Raw genomic sequence first — 20246 nt, forward strand, 5'->3', positions numbered from 1 at the left:
AGCTGCTTCGCCTCGAGGTGCACGGTCCTGGCGGCACGGCCGACCTCTCCACCTCATCAACCCCTGCCTGTGCCCACTCATCATGTCTGCAGCCGCGCCGGACGGGCCGCAGGTTGATCGCGACGACGACGCCGTCATGACGCCGTCGGCCAGTGCGCAGCCGCAGCAGGCCTCGCCCGCAGCCGCAGCCGCACAGCAGCCCGAGGGCGCGGCGCCCAGCACCGCACCGGCACCCGCCTCGCCGCCGCGCTCGGCTCAACAGACGCTGCATGTCGTCGCGTCACCAAGCAAGAAGACGCGTGCCGTCGATGTGCTGGCTCTCGACGACACGGGCACGTCGGGCGATGATGCTGGCGAGGAGGACGAGGAGGAGGAGCTCGAGGCGCAGCCGCTCTCGTCGCGCACGCGTGGCGCATCCCACGGCGGCGACGAGGAGATGGACGACTTCCGCATCACGAGCGCACGCCGCTTCGACGCTACTCGCAAGCCCAAGGCGCGCAAGCAAGACGTCGGCAAGGAGGGCCGTGTGAGTGAAGTGCGGGTCGCGGTGTGAAGCAGGCGTTCGAAGACTCGAGATGTGGCGAAGTGGGGAGCGACGACGTTATGGGTGGCCCTAGACCGATGTCCACTCGTGCTGACACTCTCGCGGCTCTCAGCTGCTCGACGAAGATATCCGGCAGCGCTATATCCGAGGTTTGTCTGACGGGAGCTTGGCATGCCACGTCGGCGCTGACCCATCTCATTGCAGAGATCGGCGACATCTTCGCCGAGCCTGGCGTCTCTAAGTGAGGCGTGCTGCTGCTCGCCATCAACCCCAGCGCCGCGTCCTCTCGGCCCACTTCTCTCGCGTCACGCTCTCTGTTCAGCTCCCTTCTTCATCATGTACCACCACCCATGCATCCGTCATTCACGCGCGTGTCTCAGCGTCCTCTCATGACGCGGCAGCTATGCGCCTTCGCCGCTCTGACGCCATGGTGCCCTTACGAGCGCTGCGGCCAGTCGATCTGTCCCTGCGCGACTCCATCCCGCGTAAAGTAAGAGTCCTGGCGTCGTGAGCGGACGACGGCCGGCGGACCCAGTGTGCGTCGAGGAGCACCTCGCCAGTGCACAACTGCTCTGATGAGCGGCGCGCAGCGAGCCTAGCATAGCACACATCACAGCTTCACCGCAAGTGGCACTTCCTGGGCTCGAGCACGAGATGGCGATCTCATTTTGACAGCGCGTCGCTGTGCACGCCCAACTAAGACCCCCCCACACTCTCTCTCTCCTCCCCTCCAAGCTCATCGCATGTTGATGGCCTCCAGTCCCTCCAATGATGTCACTGATGAGCCGCGCACGACCTGAAGTGAGAGGGAGAGCAGGTCGTCAGCAAGATGCGCGTGCGTGCGGCAGCGACACTCGCTCGGCAGGCGCGGGACATCCAATCGGGATGCCAGCGGCGGACGGGACTGCGCCCGCGCCTGGTCACTCGCGTCTGCGTCTATCGCATGCGCCATCAGCAGACAAAGCTTGGCCAAGCGACCCGAGCACAAGACCGGCTCCGAGACATGATGCCACGCAAAGCAGCGCTCGCCGCTGGAGCCTGCGCCCTCCCAGCAAAGGTCCAGGTGCTGCTGGCGAGAGGCCTCGACCTCCACGCCCAAACTGAGCCCAGCCGCATCCTATCCTGCGTACTTGCGCTGGTGCGCACATCGTTGAAGAGCGACGAGCCGCAGCAGCACTCGCTGCTTTCGCAACGCCCACGTAGTCTGCCAGCTCGAGATCTCTGACTAACGGGCCGCCACATCACAAGTCGCCCGCTCTGCACCTCGCCCTCGCCGCCTCAGCACACCAGACATCACCACCGCCGCACGCGCCTCATGATGCGATCTACTCACCACCGTGCCGCACCCTGCGCCCTCCTTCCACGCGCCCGCGTCGTTGCGGTCCATCTCCGTCGCCTCGTCGACAACAAGGTTGAGGAAGATGTCGAAGCCGCGCAGCGTGCCGTTGAGCTTGCGCCCGCCCTGGATGTTGACGCTGATGCGCTTGTCGAGGAACTTCTTCAGCTCGGGCTGCGAGACCTTGGCCATGGTTGCAGAGCGAGGGGTGAGGTGTGGGGGTGAGGGTGGGAGGAAGGCGGTGCCGCGCGATGGATCTGCGATTTCGACTCGGCGCGCGGCGCGTTTTCTATTGCGCGACTACAACGAGCGTCGCTCGGTTGTAGTGCGGCCGCCAGGGTGTCAACCCGGCCTTGCTCGCCGTCGTTGCTCCTTCTCGACCACATCCCTCGCGCCTCTCTGCGACCAGGCCCGCGCTCCACTCGTACGGCACTGCCAACCCGATCTCTCACAAAGCATGCGTGACAAATAAGGTCATCGGGTCTTGGCACCGTGCGCTGCGCTGGGTCAGGGGCGCTGTGGTGAACGGCCACGAGCCGCGGCGTGCGCTCTGCCCGTGACGACCCCTCAGCCGCGACGCCACGGTCTCAGCACGCCAACGAGGAGGAGCAGGGGCGCCCGGACGACTCCATCCGGCAGCTCTTGAGGGCGCAGCACGCACCCGAGGCGTTGAGCTGGCTGCGGCGGCCTGCATGTGTGACGGCGGTCTAGGCCGTGCCGCCATGTTGGCGCAATAGAGTGGCCCGCGCCCAATGTGGCACCGCATGGGCGTCGCCACGTATGCCGCCCACGCACGAGCTCCGCACCTCCTCGAGCTATGCGCGGGTGAGCGCCTGCTATCACTCATCTCATCCCTGACCGCCCCTTCTCTTTGCTAAGCCAGCGCAGGGGCACCGCAGGGGCGTTGCACGTGTGGTCGGCGTGCCGAGTGCGTCATCCATCTGGCCGGAAATGAGGCACAGGCACATTCTCTTTCGAGCGGAGCCGCGCGCCAGCGGGTGCCGAGGGCGCAGAGATGAGATGTGGGTGGGCGTCGAGGAGAGCACGCGGCCGTTGCTGCGCCCCATATCGCGCCAGCGGGTGCCGAGGGCGCAGAGATGAGATGTGGGTGGGCGTCGAGGAGAGCACGCGGCCGTTGCTGCGCCCATTCCGCGATACGGCCCTCAAAAGGCCCACGAGCCGCCGCCGAGCCTCCACTCTCACCGTCTCGTTTCTCGTTCCCTTTCCCGTTTCCAGTCCCTCTCCCACACTCGCTTCTCTCGCAGGTCCTTCGACGGAGCTTCGTCCGTGCACCGGCAGCGTCCTTCTCGGCGGCCATGTCCTCGCACCGGCACGAGCGCGATGCGCGGTCCCGCTCGCGGCCACGGCACGACGAGGATCCATCGCGGTCACGGCGAGAAGAGGAGCCTCGCCCGCGTCGCAGCGAAGACAGCCGGCCGCGGCGCGATGACGAAGCTCGCCCGCGGCGCGAGGAGGCCGGCTGGTCGCGCTTCGAGGAAGCTCGCCCACGGCCAAGTCGTGACGAGGAGCGCTCGCGCTCGCGGCACCCAGCCGACGTGTCGTACCGTAGCGAGCTGCAGACACGTCGCGTGGAGTCACATGCCACTCGCAACACAGTCGACACCAGAGCGTCACGACGCACAGTCGAAGAGCGCTACTACGGCGACGGCTCGCCGTACGTGGCGCCCGTCGTGGCGCCGTTGCAAGTGACGCGCCGTACTCAGGACGGCCAGCAGCCCGCGTCGCGAGCACTGCTGCCCACGCCACGCACGCCGGCGACCAGGCGGCCAGTGCCTCCATCCGCAGAGCCGAGTCCGTCGTCGGAGTACTCCGTGCGCCGGCAGTCCTCGCTCAACAGCCTGCGCTCTCGGTCCAGCAAGCTCGAGCCGCCGCCGAAGTCTGCTGCACGCTACACGAGTCGGAGCGGAGCGTCGGTTGCTACGGGTCGCAGCAGTCTGGAGAGCAGCTACAGCATCAGGAGCGATGCCAATCCGTACCGCAGCAACCACCCATCTTCCCAGTACGCTTCGCGTGACTTCGACGACGACGCATACATGGAGAATGTGCAGACACCGCGACACGACAGCACGTCGCAGCAGCGCCGGCCCGACGTCCAGACTCGCTCTCGCTCGCAGAGCGACCCGTCGCACTTCGGCGAGCGCCCGTCGTACGTGCACTCTCGCTCGTGGGATAGCCCCGCCACGCGCCTGTCCGCAGCACGGCAGCATCTCTCAGCAAATCATGGCGCCGTCACCGACCATCCCGACGGCGACCTCTCGACGCGGTCGATCACTCCCGTCACCCGCGTCATCGGCCTCCACGGGCCGCAGACGGTGCCGCCTATCCCGCTCATGCGCGGCGCCGACACGCGGCTGCCCGTTCCGATCGCCCGAGAGCCATTGCCGGCACTCGTAGGCCAGCCGCTGCCGCCCGTGCCTATCGCCGCAGCCTCGACTCACTACTCGCACTCGTCGTCGCTCTGGCGCACCACCAGCCAGCCACGAGACGGGCATGCGCACCAGGCGCACCTCTCGACGGCCTCTTCGGCGTACAGCTCCGCCTCGGCGCCCGGCAACTACGACGTCGTCGAATCGCTCAGCACGCTGGAGGGCCGTGACAAGCGTCTGACTGCGCTGGTCGCCGACCTCTTCGATGTGCAGACCGTCTTCGAGAAGGCGCGCAAGAGTGCTCATCAGTCCGTCATGACCGACTACTTTGCCTCGCGGCGCGCGACAGCGCAGATGGAGGCGAAGCAGAAGAAGGAGGGCAAGCTCAAGCGCCTCACCGAGCACCTCTCCATCAGCGAGGTCATGTCGTACCTCACGCCCGAGGATCTCATCCGCGCCGACTCGGGCACCGTCGACGGCGGCTCGACGAGCGTCGCGGCGATGCAGCGCAGCTCCTACTTCGTCGACGGCACGTCGCGAGTCAGCTGGGCGCAGTCGACCGACTCGAATGGCGCACACGACGGCTCTGGCCGCCGCCGCTCACTGTGGCCATGGGGTCAACGCCAGAGTGCGCAAGCGGACCAATTTCCCCAACCGCCGCCTCGCACCAAGCGTGGCACGGTGTACACAAATGCCCAGCCGCCTCTGCGGAGCGTCTTTGAAGAGGAGAGCCCTCGCGGCGGCAGAGACGCGAGCTTCGACAACGTCCGCCTCACGCCGCGCACACCGCATCGCCGTCAGGACAGCGATGCGACGCTGGCCAGCGCCTGCAGCGAGGGACACAAGTCGTGGCGCTCGTCGGAGGACTCGATGCGCAAGGGCGAGAAGGGCGTGCGTGCCTCGTTCAACTCCATCCTCACCGTCGCCCATGACCGCGCTCGCGCGGCCTCGACGCTCGAGGGCCGGCCATACTTGTACGACGCACGGCAGTCGCAGCAGCCGCTCAAGAGCAAGGCCGAGGTCGTCGCCGAGTGCCTTGCCCAGGGCTCGGCGCCGCCTGGCATGCCATACGACCCCACGCTTGTCACCTGGGACGGCGACAACGATCCGGAGAACCCGCGCAACTGGCCGTCGCGTAAGAAGGTGCGTGCCAGTGCGCTTCGCCATGCGCTCCTTGCTGACCATGCCGCTGCAGTGGATCGTTACCGTGCTCATCAGTCTCAGCACCTTCGCGTCCAACTTCGGCATCGCCAACATGGCGCCCGCGCTGGGCCTCATCTCGCAGGACTACCACATGACGACGTCAGTGGAGCGCGGCCTCGTCATTGCGCTCTACGTGCTGGCCTTTGCCGTGGCGCCGCTGGTGTACGCGCCGTTCAGCGAGATCTTCGGACGCAAGACGGTGCTCATGTTCGGCCTCTGTCTCTACCTCGCCTTCAACACCGCCTGCGCGTTTGCGCCCAGCTACGAGGTGCTGGCCGTGTTCCGCTTCTTCGCCGGCTTCGGTGCTTCTGCGCCGCTGGCCGTCGGCGGCGGCCTGCTCACTGACGTGTGGCCACCGGAGCAGCGTGCCACGGCCATGGCCGTCTTCTCGCTGGTGAGTCGTGTGCGAGACCACTCGTTGCTCGTCACTGACGCACGCTTGCAGGCACCGCAAATGGGCCCTGTGCTCGGCCCCATCATGGGCGGCTGGATCACCGAGCTGCTCGTGGCGTGGAAGGACATCGTGTACATCTCCTCGGGCCTCATCGCGGCGCTGCTCATCGCCTTCATCCCCTTCGTCAAGGAGACGTACGGCCCCTTCATCCTCGCACGACGTGCCGCGCGGCGGCGCAAAGAGGAGAGCAACCCGGAGCTGAGCACGGTGTTCGAGCGCAAGGCCGAGACGCTGCGCATCAAGCTCGTCAAGGGCATGGTGGTGCCGTTCGTGCTGCTCTTCCGCGAGCCGCTGCTGCAGATCCTCGTGCTCTACGTCGGTGTCCTCTTCGCCGTGTTCTACCTGCAGAAGACGACGATCCCGGCCGTGTACGGCACGGTGTACAAGGAGAAGCCGGGCATTGCCTCGCTGCACTACCTGTGAGTGCTGCGCCGCTTCCACACACTAAGCTTTGCTGACACGCTCGCCGCAGTGCCATCGGCCTCGGCCTCATGATCGGCGGCGTCATCGGCGGCCGGCGCACCGACATGGAGTTCCGACGCCTGACGGTCAAGAACATGGGCAACGCCGTGCCCGAGTTCAAGCTGTCGATCATGCGCGTCTTCTCCTTCTTCCCGCCCGTCGGCCTGATGCTCTACAGCTGGTCGGCCGACCAGGCGCTGCCGTGGGCCGTCTCCGACCTGGGCCTGTTCATCTACGCCATCGGCATGTCGGCCAGTGTCATCTCGGCGCAGGTGAGTGGCGGAGCGCGCCTGTGCGTTACTGCCGCTGATCAGAGTCTCGCCAGGCCTACCTCGTGGAGTGCTACGCGCTGCTGGCGGCGCCGGCGCTGCTCGCGTCCGTCTTTGTGCGCTCGACGATGGGCTTCAGTGCGCCCCGTGAGTTGCGCTGCGCGACCATTTGCCCTGCTCCATGCTCACGCTCTCTCATGCAGTCTTTGGCGAGGCGATGTACGACGCCCTGGGCCTCGGCGGCGGCGGCTCGATGATGGCAGGCATCTGCTTTGCCGTCGGCGTGCCCACGCCCTTCCTGCTCTTCCGCTTCGGCCCCATGCTGCGGGCGCGCAGCACCTATGCTAACCACAAGCACGCCGACTAATGCCCCGCGCTGTGCCTGCGCTGGCCGCCGACAGCCGTCCGTTCCTTGCACATGTCCCCTGCAATGCCACTTGCCGTTGATGCGGCAGCCGTGCTGAGGCCGAGAAGGAGGTGGTCAGGGTGCAAGGCGTGGGAGCAGGCACGCCAGCACGTGCCGCCGCCGAACGATTGCCGATCCCGGCGTGCGGCGCTGTGACGCGGCTATGCAGGCACGGCACAGGCACTGGAGCAGCGCGTGGAGCGTGCGTGCAGGAGCCTCTCGAGCCGGCGAGATTCGTCCCTGGCCGGCGAAGGAGCAGCTCGAGACGGCGGCAGGAGGGCAGAGGGAGGAGGACGAGGCATGCGAGGACCCTCGTCGAACGGACGTCGGCCGGCAGCCAGCAGGATTCTGCCTGAACGGCCGCGGGCAGGAGAGGGCGGCGGGATGGAGTCAGTACGCGCGCCGGCCGCTGTTGGCCTGCCTGCAGGCGAGGTGCGCCGCTCTCTGCGCGCGCCGGCCAAGCCAGCTCGCCCGGTAACGGTTCGCGCGCTCCGTCGGGCTGCTTCGCTCCTGACCACCACCACACCACTCCAACCTCAACTCACCCCCACCTCACCACCCCCACCTCACCACCCCCACCTCACCACCCCCACCTGCACAATGGTTCTTTTCAAGGAGGGCGACGTCGTTGAGTGTGAGTGTCTGCCGCAGATGTTCGCGCACAGGGAGGTGGTCGGCAGGGTCAGAAGGTCAAGGAGCGTCAGACACTGGACACGGCATCGCTCGCGCCAGCGCATGAGCTGCTGTGTGCGCTCGATGGCTCTGGAGTTAGAGACGCACATCTCCCAGCACCTCGCGGTCTCGATGGCCCTCGCTGGGTGCGCGTCTGCGTTTGGCTGGCCGGCGCGCTGCTCCCGGGTAGATAAGCTCGTCTCGCCGAAGAGAGGGCATCAGCATCGACGCCTCGGGCTAGACGCTGCCTCGCCTCGGACTTTGATGCTGCAATGAGGAGCTCTGCGACCAGGCTGCACCGCCAAGGCGCAGCGCTCGTCCTGGCGCGCCCGGCCGGGGAGCGTACGTGGTGCCGAGCTGCGCGCAGCTTTTGGTCCAGTACCCCTGCGGCCGCACGCTCTCTTCGCTATCGTTGCTGCAGAGAAGAGCACTTCATCGTGCTGTGGAGGTAGGCAGCTTCAATCGACAGTCAGCGGCTTCTTGCCAGCTGCAGAGTCTGGACAGAGATTGCCGACGCGGCGACCGCAACGCTCCGGCGCACCTTCTCCCTTCTCCCTTCGCGCCCGCGGCGCTATCACCCTTACTGACACTCTCCCGTCTCCAGACCGCCCCTTTGGCGGCGAGGTCAAGGAGGGCAAGATCGACAAGATCGAGGCCAAGACGGGCGGCCACGTCGAGATCACGTACTTCGTGAACGACGACAAGCTCATCTCGTGCCAGGTGCGTGCTGCTGCTGCAGCCAGCCCTGCGGCGCTGTATCTCACGCTGTCTCGTCGCCGCAGATCATCGGCATCAAGAAGAACGCCGCATGAGCGTGCCTTCGAGCCGCACGGACATCTAGACGCTGCCGATCGCCGCGTCGCGACGTGCAATGCTACGTTTCACTCTGTCGCGATGCGTGAGGGTGATCAATTGCCGACGGGTACAATGTGCGGGCTCAAGACGGGAAGGGTGCTACATGCGTGTGGCCGTGTTGCGCTGTGGAGGCGCTCACTTGCGCTCCGAGGGCGGCGTGCTGTCGACGGCGGCGTTGACGATGCCGGCGGTAGCCTTCTTGCGCGCCTCGTTGAGCATGCCGAAGAAGCCGTCGTCCGAGGCGCTGGTGGGCTTGTGCTCCCACTCCTCAGAGTGCTTGGTGACCTTGCCCTGCGCGTCGCGCTCGAGCGCGAGGAGGCTGTTGAGCGTCTTGAAGGGCTCCTTGTCGTCCGTCTTGCGGTAGTACGACACGTCCTGGTCGACGAGGATGGTGCTCTTGGGCAGCGTCGCCGGGTTCTCGAGCACGCGGAACTTGTCGAGCGTGGCACGCGGGCTGCGGGAGGAATGTGAGTGGTGGAAGGAGAGGGCCGCGCCAGGCAGGCACACTCACAAGACCTTGACGAGGCCGTTGAACTGCGCCTTGATCGACTCGACGCCCTCGGCAATGCTGACGGGGTCGTGGAAGACGGCGGCCTGCGCGTACATCGAGTACGACTGCGACGTGGGCGAGACGGTGTAGAGCTGTATGCGAGGTTGGAGTCAGCGACAGATCACGACGCATGCAGCCTCTGAGCTCGACACAGGTGCACACGACATCACTCACGTCGCGAATGCCCTGCAGCACGCTCTTCTCGTCGTCGTTGGGCTGGCGCTCGCGCAGCTGCTTGCTCTCGGTGGGCGTGAGGCCCGAGGCGTTGGTCTTGCTGTCGGCGGAGGTCATGGTGCGTGCGGAGCTGGCGAAGGTGCGCGTGGACTGGGGTGCGGCGGCGAGGCGGGGGAGCGACAGGCGGGCGCGGAGAGGCATATGAGAGGTTGAGAGTGAAAGGTTGAGCGTCTGTGGAAGCAGACGAAAGGGGCTGTGGTGGCGGGAGGGAGAGAGAGGCCAAGCCGGCTGGGCTTATGTAGCCGTCGAGCAACGCCCAGCAAGGCGTGGGACGCTCGGCGTCATCGCAGCGCAGGGTCGCCGGCGCAGCCTCAAGCCTCGGCGCTGCAAGTGGCGCCCCGAGGAACGCTCTCGGCCGCAGCAGGTGCAGCGTGCCGAAGCAGCGTCAGCGTCGGAGCAGGGTCCAGCGCAAGGCGTGCGCCGGCGCGGCGGAGCGGTGACGCGCTGCCTCCACCCGGCGCGGGGTACGCCCGTGCGTGGGAGCAGCGCTTGCTGACACTGCGCACCGCCTCCGTCGTCACTTTCCGCACCACCGCAGCAATCTGTCCTGCGTCAAGCTCAACGTCAAGAAACAACGAGCTTTGTGCCGCGGCAGAGTGACCGGTAGAAATACAGCAGGCGTGTGGCGAAAGAGGGTGGGGCTGCGGCGAGCACGGGCTGCGCGGCTGAGGGACAGGGCGGGACAGGCGTGACGAAGCGGGTCGGGTTGGACAGGAACGAGGAGCGAGCGAAGGAGGCAAGGTAAGGTGAGGACTCGACGCCGCTGTGTCTACGCCGCAACGGCTGCAGGGGCAGCAGTGCGCGCCGCACAAGCTGTCACGTCGTCGCTCTCGTAGTAGCACGGGTACAGCGACACCGGCTGCGGCGCCGGCGCGCTGTCCTTGGTGGGCGTCGGCGGCGCCTTTTCCTCGAGCTCGGGCAGAGTGGCCTCCTGGCGCGGCAGCGGCGGCGCAGCGACGACAAGAGCCGGCATCTGGTGGGCGTGCAGGCTCTGCCGGTTCTTGTTGCCGCTGCCACTGCTGCGGCCGATGCTAGTGAAGATGCGCGAGAGCCGGCCGGCGCCGCTGGCCTTGGTCGGGCTCGGCCCCGCCTCGGAAGACGAGGGCGTGACAGCACGACGCAGAGTGAGGCCGAAGCTCGTGGCGCTGCCGGTGCGGCGCACCGTGCCGCGCGAGGGAGAAGCGGCCGAAGCGACGCTGGCACGCGCAGGCGAGGGAGACACGGCGGTCTCACCAAACGAGATGCTCGGGCCAGAGCCGCGACGAGCGGGCGACTCGGTGCCGGCGACGAGGCCGAGGCCGGGCGCAGCGCGAGCCAGCTGCGTAGCCTGGTCCTCGAGCTCGCGCTCCTCGAGCAAGTCCGTCGAGACGACGCTCATGCGGCTCTTGCGCGGCTGCTGCTGCGGCGAGGGAGGAGCCGTAGAGGCAGGCGTGGCCGTGTCGGCCAATGCGCTGACAAGACTCTGCATCGTCGACATGGTGGCGCCACTCTCGGAGCGCGACATGCCGTCGAACGCCTGGGGCTTGTACGGCGGCATGCGCGTGACGGCTGCCGAGTCGGGCACGTCGCCGAGACTATCGAATGCGTTTGTCTCCTCGAGATCGAGTGCTGCCTCGGCGTGCATAGGAGCAGCCCAGTCGGCTCCGAAGCGCCTGTGCAGCGCAAATCGCGTCGGCGTGCTGGCGGGCACGAGCTTGCGCACGAACGCCACGCGGCGCGAGTGGTAGCGCTGCGAGCGCACGGGGTGGAACATGTCCAGGCGCATCTGCTCCAGCTCGGCCGTGCGGAAGGCCGCGAAGCCGGCGGCGAAGGAGAGAGGCGTGCCAGAGCGGCCTGCGCGAGAGGCGAAGAGCAGGCTGAGGTAGGCATGCTTGGCGTCGAGCATCTGCTGCATGATCGGCGTAGCGGCCGGCACGCTCGAGTCGAAGCCAAGCGCAGCCGGCGCAAACGGCTTGGTCCAGCGAGCGCCACAGCTGAGCAAACCTGTGGCGTCGGTAGCCGCGTCGCCGACGGTGGCCAAGACGAGGCGAGCGACGTCCTGCTTGATGAGCGCCAGCAGTGCCGCAGGTCCCTCAGCGCCGGTGCCGACGATGTGGTCGACCATGCCACACTCGAGCGCCTGCGTCGGGCTCATCGGCATCATGTTGCGCGCCAGCTCACGAGCCTTCTGGGCGCCGCAGCGCGCCGTCCAGCTGAACGTGTGATACTCGGAGCCGAAAAGGCCCACGCCGCGGTAGTGCGGGTTCAGCGTGGCGGAGGCCGAGCAGAGCACTACATCGGCGGCAGTAGCGAGTGCCAGGCCACCGGCGGCTGCATTGCCACGCAGCGCAGCGATGGTGAGCACGTTGTGCGGCGCGAGGATGCGCTGCATCACATCGTCGATGGCGTTGATGTTGGCCCAGCTCTCGGCGGCAGGGTCGGCAGAGCCCTCGATGACGTTGAGCGCAATGCCGTTGCTGAAGTAGCCCGGCCCGCCGAGCAGCACGACGGCCGAGATGCGCTGCACCAGCGCCCACTGCAGTGCCGCCTCGAGCTCGCGGCACTGCTCTGTGGCGCAGGCGCCGTTGTAGAAGTCGAAGTGGACGTATGCGACTGTGGACTCGTCCACCTGCTCCAGCTCGACCCAGACTTGCTGGTACGTGCCCTCGGCGCGCTGCCAGTCGGCCTCGTCGCGCGGCGCAGCCCACTCCTCGACGTGTGCGAGCTCGAGACGCTCAGCGAGACCGGAGATGCTCTCGATGCACTGCAGTGCCGGCAGCTTGGCGTGCAGGTAGGTGTCCGTCTTGGCCTTTGGCCGGCGCAGGTGGGTGAGCCAGATGGGGTGCTCGGCGCCGCAGTCAACGAGGACGGCGCCGCTGCGGGTCGCAAGTACCTTGCCGCGGTGCGAGTGCTCTGCGCGAGCGGCGGCGGAGGGGCAGAGCGGTGCAGTCTGCACATGCGCGCCGTAGATGAAGAGCGACTGGCCGCCCAGCAGCGCAGTCTGCACACCCGGCTGGCTGTCGGCGCTGTTGATGCGCTGCACGAGCGCTGCTGCGCTCAGCGTCGAGCCGGAGGCCAAGCCGGAGAAGTCGCGTGCCGAAGCCTTGAGCAGCGGCCGCTCGTGCGTCGCGCCGCCCTGAAACGGCAGGCCACGCGAGACGCACGCCGTGCGCGCGGCATCGGTGAGGGATGTGGGAAGCTCGACGGGCAGCGGTAGCGTAGGGCATGCGGCAAGCAACCGCTCAAGTGCGCACAGCACGGCGCTGACGACGGCACGGCTGACGGGTCCGCGGTAGAAGTCGCTCTTGGTGAGTGCGGCCGTCTCGGCGTCGAGCTCAAACTGCTCGAAGGCGACTGTGGCTCGTGTCAGCCCTGCGCATGTGCAACTCTGCCCAGCCGACACTTACCGATTGGGCCGGCGTCGAGCGCCTCGATGGCCTGCAGCACCGTGATGGCCCAGTGGGAGCGGCGCGAGGCGCTGGCGCCAGGCGCGCCGTGCCGCTCGTTGATGAGCTGCAGCTGCGTCTCCCAGTCCTCGTGCTCGCCCTGGTCGCCGAAGAGGGCCATGTCGATGGCCGACGGGCCAGCATCACCGGGTGCGCCCTGTGGGATACCATTAGTGCAATGTAGCGAGAGTGCTGCCGCGCATCCACTCACGGGATGCACGATAAGCGTCAGATGGTTGGCGTAGATCTCGGCCGGCACGCGCTTGGTGAGGAACGGGCAGAGGATGACGTCTGGGCGTGCCAGCTCGGCCGCCTCGACCATGAGGGCCGGCGACAGGGCCAGCTCGACGGTGACGGCATGCCCGCGCGCCTGCAGTGCCAGTGCCAGGCGCTGCGAGAGCGAGTTGTGCGCCGTGACGAGGAAGAGGACACGCATGGCTGCGGATGCAGCGGGGAGCAAGAAGACAGGACTTGTGAAGGCGGAGCGAGGCGGAGGCGTGGGTGTCCGGGACGAGGTGGAGAGCGTGGAGGTGGGATGCGATGCGGATCTGCGCCGGCAGGGTGCGCCTCTTATGGCCCTCGCGGCGAATGCTGGCCGTGCCAGGGGCTGCGAGACTGATTGCTCCCCCTGCGCAGTGCGGCCGCGGCGCCGGACGGACGCGGTCGCGGACGACGGCTGCGAGCCCCTCGCGCTGCACGCTGCACGAGCGCGGGGCAGCGTGCGGCCGTGCGTCGAAGCTACTGCACGCTGAGGCTGCATCTTGCCCTCCTGAGCACGGAGGGTGCGCAGCAAGCTGGGCGAGGAGCGGCCGGCTGCGGCGAGCCGCTGCGGCCGGGAGGCGCGGCCGCTCAAGGGGTGCGGACGCATGAACGCACACGGGCACAGCCATGCACGCACGTGCAGGCACACGCGCTTCACGCTTGTGACGCGGGCGCAGCTGCGCTGCTGACGCCCTGCCGCCGAGTTAGCGCGGGAGAGAGCGAGAGGGAGAGGGCGCGGCTGCATGCTGGTGTCCTCGACCTCCTCTCGCAAACCGCAGCTGCAGCCGACGCGGCGGATGCGGCACGGAGCAACGAGCAGCAGCAAAGATGGACGGCTGCTGGCCGCGTGCCGTTGCCCGCTTGAGGCCGTTGCGCGGCATTGCGCCGATGCCTGCCGATCGTCGTTCACTCGTTGCCTTTGCGAGCCTCTCCTTCTCGGCAGCGGTGTTGGTGCTCCTCTCTGAATGCTGCGCTGCGCTTGTGCGGAAAGCAGCGCTCGACGTCGAGCTCGCGTGTCGTCGTGGAGCAGCGGACGGCTGCTGTCAAAGCTTGCAGCTCCGCCCAACAAGCGTGAAGCTGCGCTCTGCATCTGCCGCGCTGCATGCGCTCGCAACGCGCTCCCACGCCCCTCGCGCTCGCATGAGCACTCTCTGCGCCCTATCCCTCGTCGTTGCGCTGCGTCGCTTTGCTTGTGCTTGCTCGAGGCCGGTCTGCAAGCGGTAAGCGCAGGCTGTGCCCTGCACCCTGCGTCTGGCTCGCCATTCGCATCGCTCTGCCGCTGTGAGTGAGAGAGGGCAACGAGAGAGCGCGACGCGCAGCAGCCGCTCGCTGCTGTCAGGCGCGCCTGCATGCGCCTGCAAGGGGTGCAGGCCCGCTGCCGTCCTCTCTCCCTCTCGCCGCCTCCCGCTCGAGGTCGCGTCCTCGCCGCAGCACCCTCAAGCTTCCCTTGACTCCTCGCTGCAAGCGGCAGGCTGCACCTCCTCATGCAGCTGCAGCGCGCAGCCCTATCCCCGACATCGGGCCGCTGCGCGCCATATGCTGCGTGTGCTGAGCGGCTGTCAGCCAGCTGCGACTGATCCCGCGTGCTTTCTCTTGTGCTCTCTTCGATGCGAGTCTGCAGAGGCGAGAAGGACAAAGGGAGCTGTCTCTGCTGGTTGCTGCTCGAATCCTTGACGGCCGGGGATGTCGAGACGCTGCTCTGGGCGCAAAGATAGCATTTGGCTCTCTCGGCGCGTTGCTCTGCTGCCGCTTGCTCCCCAGAAGCGAGATGGGCGACGCACCAAAGGAGTGGATGACGAGATGAGATACATTGCCTGCAGCGCAGCAAGAGCTGGTTGCCTGTGAAGGGCAGCGCGAGGGAGAGCTTGGCAGCGGCGGACGAGACGTCAAAGTGGTGCTACGTGCTAAGCTCTGTACAGCGGCAGCAGGGAGCACGTCTGGCTTGCTTGAGCATGTCTGCACCAGCGCATCGATGTATGCTCATCGCTGCTTTGCACGGCAGCCGTGTCTAGTCGAGTGCTGGCCCTTGGGGCGGCAGGCTTGGATGGCCGAAGAGCGAGAGGGGGGGCGTGGGAACAGCGGCAAGGCGCGCCTCGGCGCTCCGCTCGCCTCCACTTGCCTCGAGCGTCGTGTCCACCACTTCCACCTCCTCTCCCTCTCGCTGGCCGCCGGCATGAACACGCACGGCGGCTTCTTCTACACGCCCGCAGCCGACGATGGCGCCTCCACCGCCGCCTCTGCGTCCGGCTTCGGGAGCAGCTCTCGCCCGCCTCCCACGGCGCCACGACGACTGACGCCGCTGCAATCTTCACGGCTCATGGCCTGGCTTGACGCAGCGCTGCTCGCCCTCTCGCGCAACCATCGCCGCCGCCATGCGCCCGACTCTCCGCTGCGCTCATTGCGCGCCTACTGCGCTGCTGTCCTGCCCGTGCTCGCTGTGCTGGCATCCGTGCCGCCGGCGCCGCCGGCTGGCAGCATCAAGGTCGGCTATCTGCTGCAGCTCAGCGACGTCGTGCCCGAGGCGTGCACGGGCTACGACGCGCATGGTGGACGACCTACGGGCAGGGCGGGCGAGGATGTGCAGCAGGAGGAGCATGACCAGGAGCAGCTGCAGGAGGAAGAGCTCGAAGACGTAGGCACCACCCTCGCGCGCGCTCTGCAGCTCATGCATCTCATCGATGCCCAATGGCACGCCCTCGTGCGCGGCTTCGAGCTCGACTATGCCGCCGTACAGGCCGAGGCAGCGAAGCTCTTTCCATTCATCGGTCCTCCCGCCACTTCAGCGATGCCCCCTTCTTTCGATGGCCGCCATGCCGCCGCCAAGCCACGCGAGGTGCGCCAGTCCGATGGCGCATCCGGCCGCGCCCTCTCTCAGACGGATCGCGTGCGGCTGCAGAACATCGCACTGCGCGCTCGTACCACACTGCGCGCGTGGGGGCGCGCGGCGCTGGATGTAGAGCCACTGCCAGAGGAAGACACGTTCGAGAAGGAGGAGCGGACGCGAGCGGAGGGCGATCTGGAGCAAAAGCCGGAGGAGCTGGATGGGATTGTGGAGCTTGACGATGAGAGCGAGCAGAGTGGAGATGAGGTGGTCGTCAAGCAGGAGGGCGAGGAGGAGGAAGAGGAGATGGAAGAGGTCCTCGTACCGCCAAGCACCGCGCATAGCGCTTCCCCGCCTCCACGGCCACGAGAGGAGCAGGGCAAGGACGACACGGAGGAGGGCAGGCATTTCGCCAATGTCTTCTCGAAGACCGTGAGTGTGATATCTTTCACTGCTTCGCTTGCTTCGCTCACGCTTTTTGATGCAGTTCGATCCAGACGCGTCTGACGAAGACGAGGAGGACGTCAAGCCCGTCATCTCGCACGACTACTCCACCCCTCCCACGCGCACACCGCTCAAACGTCAGCGCTCTCGCACCTCTTCGCCTCCAGCCCGTCGTCGAGCAGCGCCAGCAGATGCGGCCCGGCACGAGCGGCAAAGCTCCGCCTCCCCGGCGGCATCGCCGCCAGCGCAGCTGTCCGAAGGCGTCCTGGCCTGGGACAAGAGCTTCTCGCGCATCTTCGAACGCACGCTCGCGGCGCTGGCGGACGCGCAACAGATGCGGCTCGAGCGCGAGGAGCGGAATGCTGCTGAGGGCCGGTAGCACGGCGGCAAGGCGGACGGGCTAGTGTCATGACGGCGCCGCACCCTGCTTCATCTGCGGCTTCTACTTCATTCAACGTCAGTCAATCTGCCAGCACGATGTGGTCTCCGACAGAGCGAGCGCAGACGTCCTTGGCAGAGGACCTCTGCACTCGCTAGGTTGGAGAAAGCCTCGTGCTGATGGATCGAGTCTCGGCGGATAAGAGATGCAGGAGACGAAGCTGAGCGCTCGCACTGCCAGCTCGCCGCCTCCGTCGTGCAGTCCCCGACAGACTCCCACTCCCATCTTCTTGGCCGTCGTCGCTCCGCCCACGCACCCGTGTGCAGCGTATCGACGACGTCTTCATGAGCTGAGCTTGGAGGATTTCGAGCGACGTGCACTCGTCCCGCTAGTAGAGGAGCTCGCGAGCGAAGCTGACTGCGACAGATGCTCCGCGACCGCCTGCACGCCGATGATTCGGCGTGTAGGCCGTCACGCAGCATCTGCGGCACGTCCACTTCGCCTCGCAAGGTCTCAACCTGCTCTGCACATGCGCTGCTCGGGCTTCGGATGTTCCTCTGGCAATGACATCCTCAGCAGCGCATTGGCTCGTTGCGTGACATAGCAAAGGCGCTACTCAGCCCGCAGCGGGTGTGATGGAGAAGTAGTCGTCCACCTCTGCCAGGCGCGGAGGCACTCTCAGAAAAGGGGTGCGCCGCATCACAAGGGCGCCGTTGGTTCCACAGAATACGCAGATGAGGGGCAATGAGTGCTGGCATACTGAAGGAAGGTGACTTGTGTTGTTCTGGATGTGTGAGGGTGTTGTACAAGTGCTATCAATGGTGTCGTCTGCCCTTCGCTACGTCGCGCGCGAGCCGCGTCCACGCCCGCCGCGAGCGCCGCCGCGCGTGCTGCTCGAGGCTGCGCCTCGGCCTCGGCCTCTCGTCGATCCCCTAGCTCTGCCCCGCGCGCCTCCTCTCCCTCGCTTCGCCGGCAGGCGTTCCTCCTCGTCCGAAGGCGGCGCTGCATCACCGCCGAAGAAGCCCTCTTCTCCGGCTGCGCCTGCCGCAGATGCCGACCTGTCGCCTCCGCCGCCGCCGACGATGAGTGCCACAGCCTTGTCGCACTCCTTCTGCGTCGCCTCGCCGCCCTTCAGCACGGCGTGGAAGCGAATGCTGAGGACCTGCTTGATGCAGTCGTATGCGCGCTTCGTGTAAAAGCCCGTCTCCATCTGCGCGAGGGGCCGCATCAGCATGCATTCTCACGCAGCAAATGCGCGGAGGCAACTCACGTCGAAAGTCTCGCGCAGGTTCTCGGGGCCCTCGGCTTCGATCAGCGGCCGTGCGATCGGGTCGGTGATGTCGCACAGCATGAAGCGGCCCGAGTTGGCCTCGAGCGAGACTCCGTTGAAGATGTGGCTACGGCTGCAGAGCGAGCGAAGCGCGATCATCAGCGTCATGCGTGCAAGGGAGAGGCGCAGCACTCACGGATGTTCATCTTCCACGGCGGCGCCCTGCTGAGCGTCTTGCGCCTCGGCATCGTCATCCGCTGCAGCGTCTTCCGGCTCAGCGCTCCCTCTGCCCTCCTCATCGTCCTCACGTGCCATACTCTCGACGCCGCGATGCAGGTTGCGGCCATCGCCGCCGATCTTGACGCGTCCCTTCGGCAGCTCGTCGGCCTTTCGGTTCATGAAGACGAAACGCTGGTAGCTGCGGGACAAAGAGGGCATCAGCTGAGGGCGTGATGTGAGGACGCAGTGACGGAGACGCACAAGCGCGAGCTGCGGTCGGCACGCGGGTCGAAGCCGTAGCGAATCAGGCAGTCGCGCCATGGGCCGTCCTTCGTCGTGTAGCAGACGAGCGGCAGGTATTGCTTGTGGCTGCGCGTGCGATGCATCGTCAGCCCATCCTGCGCATCCGCAGAGGCTTGAGGACAACATCACTCACAGGCCCACCATCTTGCGCTCCGCCGGCTTCAGCGTGTTGAAGAGCGAGCCACGCGTCCAGACGGGACGCTCTTCGAAGCACTGCGCGGACGGCGTCAGCAAGAATCCAGCAGGCCTTGTCGCTTCAGACCACGACACGCACCTTCTCGAGCGCCTTGAGCACTGCAGCGTCTGACTTCTCGCGCTCGGCTTCAATGTGTGCAAGTGGCGCGTCCGGCACCTGAGCTCTCGTGTCATCAGCATGCAAGCGTGCGAGGAGCGTCGGTGCAGACGTACCGGCTTGGTGCTCTTCATGCTGTAGTTCGGTGGCGCCAGACCTCGCCAGCGATTGGCATTGACGTAGCGTGATGTGCCATCGGGTTGCTGCTGCAGTCTCGACGCTGGGTTCTGCCGGAAGCTGTATGTATCAAGGCTGCGGTTAGCAGGCTGCGACCTGGGCAGCTGCGCGCCATAACGCACCCGTACTTGCGCGCCACAGTCGTGATGGAAAACGCAGGCGGCGTGACCATGAAGTCCTTGTTGCCCCAGCTCTCGCTCTCGGGCATGAAGCGGAAGTTGCTCATGGCTGCTACGTCCATCCGCTGCAGCGCAGACATGAGCAGCATCGTCTGTTCATGGATGTCGGTGGCCGCTACCGAGGTTCGCCCTTCGTCTTGCGCTGCTTCCTCGCCCGACTGCTGCGGCGGCGAGGCGATCGCAGGCTCAAAGGCAAAGTCTGCCAGCTGGCGGAAGCGCAGCGTGTGTCGCGCAAGACCGAGGATCTCTGCCGTATGCTCATGCCGCACCTGCACCTCGTCCTTGTCCGTCGTCGCCGACATGGCGCTGTCGCCCTGCGCATCCGTCGGCGCGGCGGCGCGACGACGACGCCGCCAGACACGCGTGCGTAGACGTAGCACGCCGTCGTTGGTGCCAACGATGTGGCCGTGCAGAGGATGCCGAAAGAGCTCAGTCGAGGCGAGCTGTGCGTTACTGGAGGAAGCAGCTTGGCCGTTGCTGCCCGCGCCGCTACTGCTGCCCGCCGCCGCACTGGCAGAGCCGATGCGGCATTCAATTACGGCGTCGGACATGCCGAGATGCTGGTGCAGGTGTGCCAGAGCGCCAGCGGGCGATGCCAGCGCAGGCGGACGCGGATCGAGCGTCTGTAGCGCACGCGCTAGCGCAGGGTTGTGCGAGAGGTCCGTGGTGGTGTTGATGGCGAGCGTGTGATGCGGCGCAGCAGAGCGTGCGTGTGCCTGGGTACGCGCCGGGACAGAGGGAGTGGAGGAGCCAGAGGAGGCCTGCTGCTGCTGTTGCTGCGACTCGTTCGGCATTGAAGGTGCCGCAGGAGCGCCCACGACGCCCGGATACTCGATGACGACGAACTTGTGACTCTTGTTCGGCAGGCTGCGCACCGGCGCCAGGCGGCCAGCCCGGCGGGCAGGCGCAGGCGCCGCTGAGGGCTCAGCTGCCGTCGTGGCTGCGTCGCCGTCGCTGACATCCGCGACCGCCTCAGCGGGCACGTCCGGCGGTGGCGAGTCCGCGTCGGCGGCGGATGCCGACGGAGACATGCGCGCGGTGGGAGTGAGGAGGATGTGGTCGCGAAGCAGGAAGAGGAGCGAGGCACGCTCGACGCGGCGTCTG

General features: G+C 66.8%; 9 protein-coding genes across 9 annotated transcripts; 5 read left to right on the plus strand and 4 right to left on the minus strand.

Annotated features, from left to right (window-relative positions):
- The first annotated feature begins 61 nt into the window (after nt 1-61).
- Nucleotides 62-929, plus strand: FA09DRAFT_332254 (hypothetical protein). Its single transcript, XM_025743382.1, has 3 exons — nt 62-526; nt 657-693; nt 749-929. The coding sequence occupies exons 1-3, from the start codon at nt 83-85 to the stop codon at nt 787-789; spliced, it is 522 nt and encodes a 173-aa protein (XP_025595632.1). The 5' UTR covers nt 62-82; the 3' UTR covers nt 790-929.
- A 466-nt stretch (nt 930-1395) lies between these two features.
- Nucleotides 1396-1965, plus strand: FA09DRAFT_332255 (hypothetical protein). The gene has a single exon (XM_025743383.1). It carries the CDS (start codon nt 1551-1553, stop codon nt 1767-1769), a length of 219 nt encoding a protein of 72 aa, XP_025595633.1. The 5' UTR covers nt 1396-1550; the 3' UTR covers nt 1770-1965.
- On the minus strand, nt 1633-2124 carry FA09DRAFT_148390 (hypothetical protein). Its single transcript, XM_025739170.1, has one exon. It carries the CDS (start codon nt 2070-2072, stop codon nt 1770-1772), a length of 303 nt encoding a protein of 100 aa, XP_025595634.1. The 5' UTR covers nt 2073-2124; the 3' UTR covers nt 1633-1769.
- Nucleotides 2125-5329: 3205 nt separating this feature from the next.
- On the plus strand, nt 5330-7022 carry FA09DRAFT_301725 (MFS general substrate transporter; the record flags this gene model as incomplete). Its single annotated transcript, XM_025740376.1, has 6 exons — nt 5330-5410; nt 5463-5864; nt 5916-6343; nt 6397-6658; nt 6712-6802; nt 6859-7022. The coding sequence occupies 6 exons, from the start codon at nt 5330-5332 to the stop codon at nt 7020-7022; spliced, it is 1428 nt and encodes a 475-aa protein (XP_025595635.1).
- A 639-nt stretch (nt 7023-7661) lies between these two features.
- Nucleotides 7662-8545, plus strand: FA09DRAFT_341274 (hypothetical protein; the record flags this gene model as incomplete). Its single annotated transcript, XM_025744424.1, has 3 exons — nt 7662-7695; nt 8338-8453; nt 8516-8545. The coding sequence occupies 3 exons, from the start codon at nt 7662-7664 to the stop codon at nt 8543-8545; spliced, it is 180 nt and encodes a 59-aa protein (XP_025595636.1).
- A 178-nt stretch (nt 8546-8723) lies between these two features.
- Nucleotides 8724-9429, minus strand: FA09DRAFT_301759 (hypothetical protein; the record flags this gene model as incomplete). The annotated part of the gene is made up of 3 exons (XM_025740378.1): nt 8724-9042; nt 9100-9230; nt 9313-9429. 3 exons carry the CDS (start codon nt 9427-9429, stop codon nt 8724-8726), a joined length of 567 nt encoding a protein of 188 aa, XP_025595637.1.
- A 458-nt stretch (nt 9430-9887) lies between these two features.
- On the minus strand, nt 9888-13405 carry FA09DRAFT_322783 (ClpP/crotonase). Its single transcript, XM_025741064.1, has 3 exons — nt 13009-13405; nt 12759-12954; nt 9888-12705 (listed from the first exon to the last, which is right to left on the minus strand). The coding sequence occupies exons 1-3, from the start codon at nt 13231-13233 to the stop codon at nt 10142-10144; spliced, it is 2985 nt and encodes a 994-aa protein (XP_025595638.1). The 5' UTR covers nt 13234-13405; the 3' UTR covers nt 9888-10141.
- A 1826-nt stretch (nt 13406-15231) lies between these two features.
- FA09DRAFT_341277 (hypothetical protein) lies at nt 15232-16702 on the plus strand (the record flags this gene model as incomplete). Its single annotated transcript, XM_025744425.1, has 2 exons — nt 15232-16311; nt 16367-16702. 2 exons carry the CDS (start codon nt 15232-15234, stop codon nt 16700-16702), a joined length of 1416 nt encoding a protein of 471 aa, XP_025595639.1.
- A 767-nt stretch (nt 16703-17469) lies between these two features.
- On the minus strand, nt 17470-20198 carry FA09DRAFT_332259 (hypothetical protein). Its single transcript, XM_025743384.1, has 8 exons — nt 19086-20198; nt 18903-19023; nt 18769-18846; nt 18628-18707; nt 18453-18560; nt 18169-18390; nt 17973-18105; nt 17470-17912 (listed from the first exon to the last, which is right to left on the minus strand). Exons 1-8 carry the CDS (start codon nt 20171-20173, stop codon nt 17541-17543), a joined length of 2202 nt encoding a protein of 733 aa, XP_025595640.1. The 5' UTR covers nt 20174-20198; the 3' UTR covers nt 17470-17540.
- Between the last annotated feature and the right edge of the window lie 48 nt (nt 20199-20246).

The sequence above is a fragment of the Tilletiopsis washingtonensis genome, assembly GCF_003144115.1.
Source record: "Tilletiopsis washingtonensis strain MCA 4186 unplaced genomic scaffold FA09scaffold_23, whole genome shotgun sequence".
Taxonomy (NCBI): Eukaryota; Fungi; Basidiomycota; class Exobasidiomycetes; order Entylomatales; genus Tilletiopsis; species Tilletiopsis washingtonensis.